The sequence below is a fragment of the Pseudochaenichthys georgianus genome, chromosome 7, assembly GCF_902827115.2.
Source record: "Pseudochaenichthys georgianus chromosome 7, fPseGeo1.2, whole genome shotgun sequence".
Classification (NCBI taxonomy): domain Eukaryota; kingdom Metazoa; phylum Chordata; class Actinopteri; order Perciformes; family Channichthyidae; genus Pseudochaenichthys; species Pseudochaenichthys georgianus.
In genome coordinates, this window is record NC_047509.1 from 26,243,640 (window position 1) to 26,255,737 (window position 12,098).

A 12,098-nucleotide genomic window follows, 5' to 3' on the forward strand; every position below is an offset into this window, starting at 1 on the left:
TTTGGATCCGATGAGGAGGAGTTCAGTTTTATTGCTGTTGAGTTTTAGGAAGTTGTGTTGCATCCAGGATTTTATTGCAGTCAGACAGGATTCGATGTGGGTGAGGGGGGGGGGTTGTTGGGGGATTTGGTGCTGAGGTAAATCTGGGTGTCGTCGGCATAGCAGTGAAAGTCCAGGTTGTATTGGCGGAGAATCTGACCAAGGGGGAGGATGTAGATGATGAAGAGGAGGGGGCCGAGTACTGAACCTTGGGGAACACCTTGGGTGACTGAAGCTGTGGCAGAGGAGGAGACATCATGACATCCTGTGTTATAACCACAGTTCCACTCGACCAACTGGAAGTCTCTACCAAGAACAAAATCCCAGGCTTCCTACCCTCTATTCCAACCCACCTGTTCGCAAAAGTCTGCAAAAGTGTCCCTGCATGTGCAGAGTGAAAACCTACAGGAAACATGGCAAGCAAAAGCACGGGTGTCTGCAACAAAGGTTGAGTTGGATTTCAACATGTCACCTTGTGTAACCATGCCAACAGGACCATCTGCTATCAGGCTTTTTTAATCTCTTTAACTGTCAAGACAAAAATAGGAGCTAATGTTGTTCAGAATGTGTGACAGGCTCCGGTTTTAGACAGGGAACATAAAATAAGATTGTCCAACCATTAGGAAAACTCTCATTGTGCATCTGTCTCATGGCCAACTCTGGCTCCTTATTTTCTGCTCGCCTCTAACACAGGACTGTGACATGAGCTCAGCCTGCTGCTGCTGCTGCTGACCTCACAGAATCCTCCTAATTGGACAGAAGCCAACACCATGGCACAAACAGTACCAATCCAGGACCAAAACAGGGCAGGTGTACCTGCAGCTTCACTTGAGCTCTGTAGAGAATTTATTTAGAAACCTAATGATGATGTACAGTGGATTTTTCTTTATATTTAAATATTATTAAGAAAGCCTTGTGGGATTGTATTCATTAGAAATTAATCCTGTTTATAGCTTTTACACGTAAAGATTGCCTTGTTTTTTCCTTATTAATCTCTCTTGCTACATTTGTGTGTGTGTGTGTGTGTGTGCGCGGCTGCGCGCGCGCGCATGTGCATCCTTTGGGGAGATCATTCCCTCATGCTTCATCGTTCCTAGCCATCTCTTTATTGCCTAGAGTCCCCCGGGGTGTTTAAAGATTGTTATTACCACATAATGCTATTACACCACAGAGGTCTGCTGGGTCAATAATGTGGACAAATAAGAAGCACACCTGCAAGACTCCGGATCCTCAGTGAGAGTCAGATCAGGTGAGCGAGGGAACTACAGGTTCCTGAGAACATTAGGCTGTTTAAGCAGTTTAGTTTTAGATTAGTAGGCTGAACAGTGACACACAGTAACATTTGTTCAAAAGGCATTCAAATGAAACATGATCTGTTTGAGCATTAGTGGAAACCACAAGCGTCTCTTTTTAAAGATTGCTAACATTGCAAACCTTGCTGCTGTACTTGCATGAAACAGCTTTTCAGAACAAAAGTGTGAAACTTGTTCTTTGGATAAAATGTACTATTGCTATTATAGAGGTCAGTCTACTTTAGTTCTATAATATATCTGCCATTGCAGTTGCTGTAGAGGCTGATAACAGGACATCTAGTGTTTAACTGTGTCATCTAGTGGTTTAAAACTATATTGCAAAACCTAATTATACTTACTGCTTTCAAAGGCTCAGTCCACACTGTCACATAGATCTGGTCTATTCTATTAATGCCAATCTGTTTTGCACTGGTTAAAGCTTGGAGATGTTTGTCTGCACTGAAAATGAATGATCAATGATGTTGCTGATGTTTTAGTTATTAATCGTGCACAAATATTGAAGTTTCTCTGGACGCAGCTTTTCGTAAGTGAGGATATGTTTTTGATTTTTTTTTTTTAAGTTGTAAATTGATAATGGTTTCAAATCTTGGCTGGAAAACTGTGCCCGGGAAAACTGAGAGGGGAGTTCTTCAAGAACTAATTGATTTATTAGACATTGGGTAACTTCTGTAGGAAGCTGCCATACTTGCCTCTCCACTCGTCATTCAATCAAAAGCCAACAGATGTTTGCATTGATGAAAATATATTTTACAAACATACAAAAAAAAATCTATTTACATATACAAAATATAACCATTGTCCTTTTTAAGATCATTAATTTGATGACCATTCAATATGAATGTGATGTAGCCTAGCATTATGAAAAGAAAACAAAGCTAACTCAGTCAGGAGGTTACAAAAATCAGAGACAAAACGCAGATAAAGGAATATTGAGAACAGACAGGTTAAAAGATGGAAATGGTGACTTTGTTGATACTCAAAGTATTTGAGATAATACTTGAATTGACAATAATGTTCGGGATCACATATATTCTGATAAACAACAAAAAATACCTTGTTCTTTTTGACCTTTGTATGCATCAAGTTCAAACCTGCTTGTTAGGTGTTGTTGCAAGGCATTCTGGGAAAGATTAGAGGTCACAAAGTAGTCAAATGAAAGTGGGTGCACCGAAAAGGTAAACACTTCCTCCCATCAAAAATGACTTTCGGAATTCTTTGAACATCATTTAGTTGTGGTACAGGAAAGGTCCCAGTTTAGGAGGCAACCATAGAAACATCAGCAGTAACAGCAGAACAGGATGAAGTAAGGGCAGGCGTAACCGTGGTGGCAGCAGAAGGGACAGTTGATGTCGGCATGGTAACCGAGGGCTCGGCGGGGCGAGCAAGAAGTGGTTTGACGAGTTTCATGGGAATAAAGAGGTTGGAGGCACAGTGCTCGCTGAGGTACTCGCCTCCCTTCTCCTCGTACTCCTGCCTGCTGATCCAGCCCTCCCCCCCTGCTGGGTGCTCCAACGCCCAGTCCCTCGCCCCGTACCAGGCGTCCAGGGCCGGCTGCAACGCCATGGTTACCTAGAACAGAGCCAGTCACAGTTCAGATGCATTAACAAAGAGGGTCTAGTATTTTCTACCGTTCAATTAACTTCGGCATTCATTCAGTGAATTTATGTCTCTTGTTATTACACCAAGATTACATTCGGAGCATTTTGGCAGAATGGCCTCGGGAACTTTTAGCTCGATTATGGGTTAGGGTTTACTTTGAACTATTTACTTTACTTTTAACTATACTTCTTAATTAAGTTACATTATGGATAGGTTATATTCTGTGCAAACAAAGAAAAAAATCAAGTTCCAGTTCAAAATATTTGTACCTGTATCATTTGCTCGGAACTATATACAGTATATTAATCTCAGAAACAAAAAAACCAAGACATTTCTTTATTGGTCAACATCAGTATCGAGGAAGAAGGCGGTGGTTCAGAAGTGAGTGGTTTGGCCCTTTAGAGGTGTGTGGTGATAAATAGGGTTTTAAAGGGACCTTATACCTTGAATTGTGACTGGAAGGGCCTCATAGCCAGCAGCTCTCTCTCCACTCTCTCCTTCATCCCAGGGTACAGCATGTTCCCTCCTGTCAGAAACACATTGCTCACCAGCGCCTCCTGCTGCTCTGGAGTGTACCTGTATGACAATATGACATCTGTTTCACATGTCGTTTTCTAATACAAACAAGTTAATATGAGAAATAATGTGTTTAATATGCTAAAAGGAGAGGGCGAAAATACAGTATTTTTGTGTTAGATCAAATAAGAAAGAATATGTTGGTTGTGTCTGCAGGATTTCATTAGCATATGGCTATGTGTTCACATACACCTTATTGTATATGCACGTGTGTTTTGTGCATACACCTGTCCTTCTGTATCATTACCTGGCCAGGACATACTGCAGCGCCTCCATCAGTCCCATCTGCTCCTCTCCTGTCGGCGAGGGCTGAAAGAGGAGCTCTGGACATCGCAGGCGCTCCGTCCCTACGAACAGCTGGTGGTACTCCGCCATGTTGAAGACGGGCTGGAGACAAGACCAAATGTTCAGCTTTTGAGCTAAGTGTGCTTCATCGCTGCCATGACTCAAAAACATAACACAGGACAAACGTTCTGCCACACAGTAAAGAGGCAGACAGCTTCCTGCGCAGCATTAATGAGGATCTAAATCTTTATGTAATCCTGAGTCTCTGTGCCACTACCTGAACATGAGCAGGTTTTTCTGGCAGCGTGTCCTCAGGGAAGTCCGGGTCCATTAGCGCCACGCCGTCTCCCTCGTCCATGGGGTGCTCCAGCTCAGACACCTGGCAGAGAGCAAGAGAACAGCCTCAGGCTTCATGTCAGCTGCAGCACATCCAGCGTGATGACATGCAGATCATTCATTATTATTACATTTGAATGTGATCTCAGCTCTGTGGCTCCTACATGGATCAGCTGCTGTCATTACTCTTCCATTATGTCATTTAAATATTTTTATTTTATTTTATTCTATAACGGGACAACTAATAAGAAACCCAATTCCTCCTGAGATAATTAAAGTATTCTGATTACTTTTGTGGACACTAAAGTGTTGTTTGTCCTCTTGGAAAGCATGTTATTGTTGGTTAAAGTATTTACATATCTAACCTGTAGAGAAGTTAATCTATGTATATGTATATATATATATATATATATATATATATATATATATATATATATACTGTATGTATGACCCACCTCCGTCTTGCCCTCTGCTCCGTCGCTGTGCAGCAGTTTGTGTCGGCCCTGCTCCACAGCCAGCTGCAGTTTGTTGATGTAGGACTGCAGCTCTTCTGCAGAGTCCATGTTGAGTTCTACCAGGTTCTTATGAAAGTGATCCAGCAGGCCGTCTTCCAGCAGTTCCTGAACAACCAACATCAAATCAAAAACAAAGGAGTTAACGCTACTTTTTAAATTGTGGATGTTTTAGAGTATTTGTCCTAGTATACAGTTCATCTTTTATCACGTGATTGTCGGATGTAAGTCTTCCTGCAGTTTATTAAATCTCACGTCTTACACATATAAAAGTCATCTTAAAGACCTAAAGCATACACTTTGTATGATAGAATAGGCCTCTTGCCTGCACGCCCATCAGTCTGTCCAGCCTCTCCTGGTCCTGCAGCAGCTTCTCCTCCCGCCGGCGAGCGTTGATCTCCTGGAGCCGTCGGAGCTGCTGAGCTCGTCTCTCGTGCCGCTCCTCCACGCTCACAGAACCGCCCGGCACCTTCCCCGAGAAGGGGAGCTGCATCCGGTGAACCTCCCGCTCATAAAACTCTGGGCTGCGCCACTTCTCCAGCTCTGGGGAGAATGAAACAAGAAGGGAATGGAAAGTCAATTAAAAAAGAAAGGAAGAAAGTTGATGACCTGAATCCCTTCTGGACACAGGGAGAAAAATGTATGTCTGTGTTTTTATTAAATAATCAACTATTTAAAAACGTGCCATTACTGTACGTATGCTTTCTATTATATGTTTAGTGTACAATGCTTTGGCACCATTTGTCTGTAATTTAGGTTTTTGTCCACATTACTGCAGTTTGTATAAGAAACTTGGCTTGTGTTCCTTATAATAACATTACACAAACAGCCTCCTTATTTATGATATCTAGTGAAAAATATCATTAGCTTCCAGACAATTCTGTACATCATTCCTTGAACCTGCATACTATTTATGTGAAATGTCTTTTATTTTGTCTTTGTTTTATTTTGTACTATTAGGTTTTAGGTCTGTTGTTTGTGCTTTTATTTGAAAACCTTATGCTGCAATCTTGGCCAGGAATAGATAAAAAAAGAGACTTTAAATGTAAATAAGAATATCCTGGTAAAGTAAAACATTTAAGATATAAAAGATACCGTCTTGATAATCCTCAGCAATGTAACTGTGTTCATGCAGCAGTTCCTCCACGCGGCTCAGAGTGACAGCAGCGAGGTGACCAGGGTATTTCAGCTGGAGGAGGCGCTGCAGGTAGGACGCTGACTGACTCCCAGCCACGTTCATACGCTTACAGTTCACCGCGTCAAACCTGGAATCAAAACCATATAAAAATCGCGAAATGTTTGTATGATGCATGATGAGAGTCCTTAACAATTTTGGGGATCAAGGACAGACAGGAAAAGTCCTTTCTTGGAGAAAAACAAAACAAGTAAGAAATTAAGAATATATAAAGTGAACTCTAGAAAAGGACAAACAGACCACATATAAAAGGCTTCCTCACCTGCCATTAATGACCGGCAGGATGTGTGAACAGTGGTATCCTGAGGACAGAACGATGCCGGTGTGAGGCGGCTGGACGCTCCTTTGGGTGTTATTGTGGTAGAAACTGTACAGACTGTCCACTCCATAGGAGACGTACGGGACGTGGTAACACTCAAACAGCAGCTCTGACATCATCTGCCGGCAGTGCAGCGGGTTGCAGGGCGCCTCTGTCACGACGATGGGTTGTGACACACTGCCCTACAAAAGCATGGAGAGAGTAACATTGACTGGTTGTCAGGTAGACTGATGTGTTAGACAGTGATAGATAAAACCATATTGGCCAAACATTATCAGCATGCATTACTTTATATTCACATAAAAAAAATTCTCTTTGTGCTCTCATTGCTTAATTTTCCTCGCAATATTTGTATATAATGGAAGAAGTCCAATAAAGAGAGATCTCTCCTACTTGTTAGGCACAGTAATATGGAGTCAATGTGTTACAGGACAGAATATATTGAAAAAAGGTAATTCAATGTTTGATTTTAATTAACACATCAGTACAAATAATACAAAAATGGTTTCCAAATAAGACACATTTAATATATATTAAAAGTAATTGATATGAGCAAGTTAACACGGAAGTATTGACATTATCATTAGCTTTGTGTCATTGAAACAATACTTTATTGATGGTCCCTGGGTGAAACCCTGTCCTTAAAAGCGCGGGCCCGGACGTGAAATAACTTTCCTCTGAAATTGTGAAACTGCGGAAGAACACGCAGCTAGATCCAGAGTGAACGTCTTTCGAAGACCACAACCTTAACGAACCTCCGGGGTCTCTCCCCCAGTCCCCGTGCAGCACTAACCTCAGAGCCGATCCCCAGGTGAGCGAACACATGGTCGAACATGAGCTCCTGGATCTCGAAGTTGACCACCACGTTTCGGTCGAACTGGCTCTTGAGCAGCCACCGCAGCGGCTCCAGGTTCGGGATGTCGTTACCGATCTGGGTCTCGCTGCGCGCGGCCCCCCTGCTTCGCGCGGCCACCGACTTGAAGAGAAGCCGCGGAGCCTCGCGCTCCTCCAGCGCCCAGCCGGCCCGGGTCTGGAAGGAGCCGTTATCGATCACTATGGGGGCCGCTGTGGGGGGCAGACTCTGGGAGGGGGGTTCATAAATCGGGTCGGGAGAGGATTTAAAGTCCTGGAAAGAGAAGATTTGATACACCGGTTCATGTTTGGAAGCCATTTTGGAAGTGCGTTACTGCAAAATATATTCGAGTGGAGTCTGTGTGTCACCCACTGATGGTTCCCAGTTGATTTTAAATACACTATTTCAACATACAGCCAGTGAATCCGCTTGCAAAATCTACAGCAATATAAAGAAAAATATCAGAGTAGAAATGTATATATTTTTGATAAATGTAATATAAACGAGGACAATAATAGTGATGTTTTTGCTTGTTTCAAAGTGTGGCACATATACATTCGTATGTTTTTTTAATTCTTTACAACTAAACACACTTATTAGGCAGTATACGAATATGTTGTGTGTGTTATTGTCGTATTTCTAAGCATTTATATATTCAAAGTTCGATTTTCTACCACCAGATGGCGTTCTACACTCTTTGAGCCCAAGTCACTCTGAATTAAAGGTCCCATGTCACGGCCATTTCTACTGATCATAATTCCATTGTTGAGGTCTACTAGAATAGATTTATATTGTGCAATTTGCCAAACTCACATTGGTTTCTCAAACAGCATATCTGTATAGTATGTATTGTGTATTCACTCTCTGTCCTAAACGGCTTGTTGGAGCTCCTGCTCCTCCCCCCCCCCCCCCCCCCCCCATTTGTTTGTTATCAGCAAAAATGTGTTCCGTGAAAGTAAAGCAAGTTCATAATTAGATAGACATCGTGAGGGACAACCGTTAGAGAGAGTGGCACACTTGTTAGTCTGTTCCATTCTTCTTAGTCTTCCGAAGCCATGGCTTGGAAGCATACTTGCTTCGTTTCTGAAGGAAGTGACTTGGAAGTACGCGACTACCAAGCTAGTATCCTCGCGATTGAGAAAGGGCCCCTGTGTGTTTAGATAAGGCTGAGTGCGTGTGTGTGAGGAGCTCCGTGGATTGGTCCATTTGGAACAATTCGCGGAGGGGTCGTCGTTACGTCACTTGGTTCCCGGAAGAAAAAAATGGAAAAAGAACATCTCCAACGAGGCGTTCTGGGGCAGCATAGACAGGTCTTTTCTGTGTTAGTTTTACTCGCTACAGTACTTTGAGGGTTTGTGACTTTGCAGACCGTTTACATGCATAAAAAGCTACATAACACACAAGTGGACGGGTAAAAACCGGAAAAGCATAATGGGACATTTAAGACACACTGTTTCATTCTAGTAGATTTCAAGGAAATGCCTATTTATTTATTTTCGGTCAGGATCTGTATAAGCATCACATTTAAAAAAAATTATTTTTCATATTTAAACATGCTAGGTAGGAAACTGCAATACTATATTTTAGATTACCTTTTTTAGCTTGACTATGGTTGCCCAGTCGGATGGAACTCATGCTGTGCATTTTAATTTCTTTAGTGGAGAGAGCCAAAACTCTCAATTTTCAATAAATAATGTAGAAATATTAAACATATTTTTCAGAGCCATTTCTGGTGAATATGCAATCAAAAAGGGATGTTTCACTGTAATTCTCTTATCATCAAATGTTGGGTGAACTGAAAAATATGATAGAAATGTAGGAGAAAATTTTGAAGCCAGATTGAAACCATGTGAACAGACATTTCCCCTCAGGCCCTGAGATCCCTGATTCCTCTCCGTCTGCCCTCCTGTTACTCTCAGCTGACCGAGTGAAGCCTCAGCTGGTGATGTGGGACACCTGCACACTGTACACACACCCCAGTCTGCGAAAACTCAGACCATTCCCTCAATGCTCTGCTCATGTGGGAAATCTCAAACTCTGATTTAGATTATCCTGAACTGCATGATCTAAAGCAATTAACAATACTCTAATGGTTCAAGAGTAGCTTTAGTTTATTTGGCTACAGTAAGCTAACACATTTACCAAACAGGCTACACAAATACTGCTGCCTGCTGTTCTTACAGAATATTTGACACTTCGTTTATCATAGCAGTTTTCATACCTATTTCAATGATTGGCTGAATTTGTTCTTGCCTTGTTTTAAATATGTTTTATATGTGCTGACCAGTGCAAATCGTAAAAGCAAATTTGAAATTACTGATTGTTAGAGCCCTTTAATGCTGCCACATTAATCTGCGAATCCATCTTTACACTGAGAAAACTGAAATGTTGACTTTTAATTATATGTATTATGTCAACAAATTTCTCACAACTGTATTTGGCAATAATATTGAGTTGAACCTAATATTTTGTATTTAAACCTAATATTATTGCTTTCAACTAACCCAAGTAATGTGAAATCTGTTGACATACAATATTTAATTTAAGTGAATGTTCAGTGTTTTTAGAGAATCTGCTGTGCACAGCACATTTTAATACTTATCAAAACCTCAGATATGACAAAAAGGTCAGGCATGTATGTATACAAATAGTGCTGGAGAGTGCAGAGAGAATGTAGTCATATTTCATAGCTTCTCCCGTTTGAACATTTCACTCAATCTACTGCTATATTTACATTTAGTAGGAATGCCCCAACTGAATTACACATTTGGATACATTTAATTCCTTCTCTTAGGAATAATTTTTAAATTAATGATGGCTAATATTGCCATTGTTTTACCTTGACACTATATTGGCCTTAAGAAAATGCAAGTGATGAGTGCTAAAGTGTGTTTTCCGGGTGGGTTTATTTCCTGGGTAGCACATACATTTGGGAGTAGAGGATGAAAGGGATGAAGGAAGGGAAAGTGTGTGGGAGGGGTGTTACTGTATGAAGCTTGATGGTGTGTCACTGAAGCACGAGCACAGTTCACTGCTCAGGCACAAAGCTCTAAGTGACTGCCGGCCCCCTCCTCCTGATGCTAATAAGCAGATCTGGGTCAGCTCACCCTCTCGCACACACACACAGTTACATACCCACTGGTAACACACACACACACACACACACACACACACACGCACATACGGTCACAAACTCAAATGAACCCCCACCAAGTCTCTCTCCTCTCCAACACACACACATTGACGTCCATCCCTCCCAGGAGGCAAGACGTGACATTGTGTCGCTGTCCGTGCACGACGCTCGCAGCCCTCTGCTTGTTGTGCTTGTCATCCAGCGGTGATGAGGCGCAGGGGGAACTAATAGGCTACAAGCACTCTGGGACTGCCACGCGTGATGCCAGGCAGCCTCCATTTTGTGGAGGAATGAGCAGACTGTGATTTCCCACTGACGGGGAGGGGAAGGAAGGGGGAAATGTTGGATAGGGTCTAAACATGTTTAGTGTTTATGAATAATTAAACAATTAGATAATGTCTTATTTATTTTTTATTACTTTATCATTATTCTTTTTATGTATCTTTTACATCTTTGGTAGTCCCTTCTGAAACTGATGTGTTTTAAAAGAGAAATTTGTAGAAAATAAAATACCTGAGTTAACTTAATACTTTCTTATTTATATGATATATTTTTGTATAAGTGCATTTTTTATTGCACAAGGGTACATTGGCATGCTCACTTCCAGAACATATTGAGGGTTTTCACCGCCCCCTCAAAGGCTGTTTTGTAGAGGCACGATGCTCTTTGCAAGATAAAAAAACATCTGTCAGTGACGATTATGTTTGTGATTATGAATCACAGCATTATGAAGTCATTTCCATTCAGTCCCCCATGAAAACACATAATTGCTTTTGTAAACATGAGTCCTTTTTTCCATTTCAAATTCATATTAGCGGCCTTGTGTACGTTTATTGGGATGACCTTAATTCAACCAAAACTTCTGACGTAAATTATAACGTGAATTGTGGGAGTCAGAGGCTGAACACAGACTAGACAATAGAAAGCTTAGTTTGTATGTGTGTATTGTATTTGTGTGTGTGCATGCGTGTGTGTGTGTGTGTGTGTGTGTGTGTGTGTGTGTGTGTGTGTGTGTGTGTGTGTGTGTGTGTGTGTGTGTGTGTGTGTGTGGGAGAGAGAGTGAAGGAATGACAGAAGAAGGAGGAGAGGCCAGTTTATGTAACGATCGTGACTCTGAGCACTTCTGATATATCAGAGCCACACTGCGGACAAAACCCCCGCAACCTCCATGACTCCTCCACACCCTGTCACGCCTGCAAACACACACACACACACACACACATTATTCCTATTTGACACTGTACACATACACTCTTTCTCTCTAACACACAAACACACACAGACACACACAAAGAATCTGTCACTATCGTTCTCTTCAGTCTCTGACCCTGTAAGCCAAGCAGATATTTTTGTTTGTGCACCTGCCACTATACATGCATTTATGTATGTGTTTGAGGTATTTTTCTAAAAATACTAGCATTTTAATTTATTAGTATTTATTTGTGTGCATGTGTGATCAGTCAAAGTAGTTAAAACACTTTTTAGACCACAATAATACTCAGTTGGTGCTCTGTGAAATTGTTACAAGGGGCTCTGGTAGTTTCAATATGCCTCAGAAAAACAGTCACATCTGACACTGCAGCACCATGGACAGCACCACTGATTTGAGAGGATATTTCTTCTATACCAATTAGTATTTGTAATGGTAAATGGACTGTATACTTATATAGCGCTTTATCCAGTCTTTACGACCCCTCAAAGCGCTTTACATACTCCATGTCATTCACCCATTCACACCCATTCACACAGAGCAGTACCACTTGCTCGAGGACTAACATTCACACACCGTTGGCCATGCCATCGGGAGCAACTCAGGGTTAAGTATCTTGCCCAAGGATACATCGACATGTTGGCTGCACGGGCTGGGATCGAACCCACAACATTCTGGTTGAAAGACGACCACACTCCCTCGCAGCCACAGTCGCCCTAATGTTGTGT

At 41.8% G+C, this 12,098-nt stretch overlaps 1 protein-coding gene across 1 annotated transcript; it reads right to left on the reverse strand.

The window, feature by feature from the left end:
- Positions 1-1,981: 1,981 nt before the first annotated feature.
- On the reverse strand, positions 1,982-7,351 carry actr5 (actin related protein 5). The gene is made up of 9 exons (XM_034086305.2): positions 6,968-7,351; positions 6,118-6,356; positions 5,756-5,925; positions 4,986-5,203; positions 4,604-4,768; positions 4,090-4,191; positions 3,775-3,914; positions 3,395-3,527; positions 1,982-2,921 (listed from the first exon to the last, which is right to left on the reverse strand). Exons 1-9 carry the CDS (start codon positions 7,343-7,345, stop codon positions 2,607-2,609), a joined length of 1,860 nt encoding a protein of 619 aa, XP_033942196.1. The 5' UTR covers positions 7,346-7,351; the 3' UTR covers positions 1,982-2,606.
- Between the last annotated feature and the right edge of the window lie 4,747 nt (positions 7,352-12,098).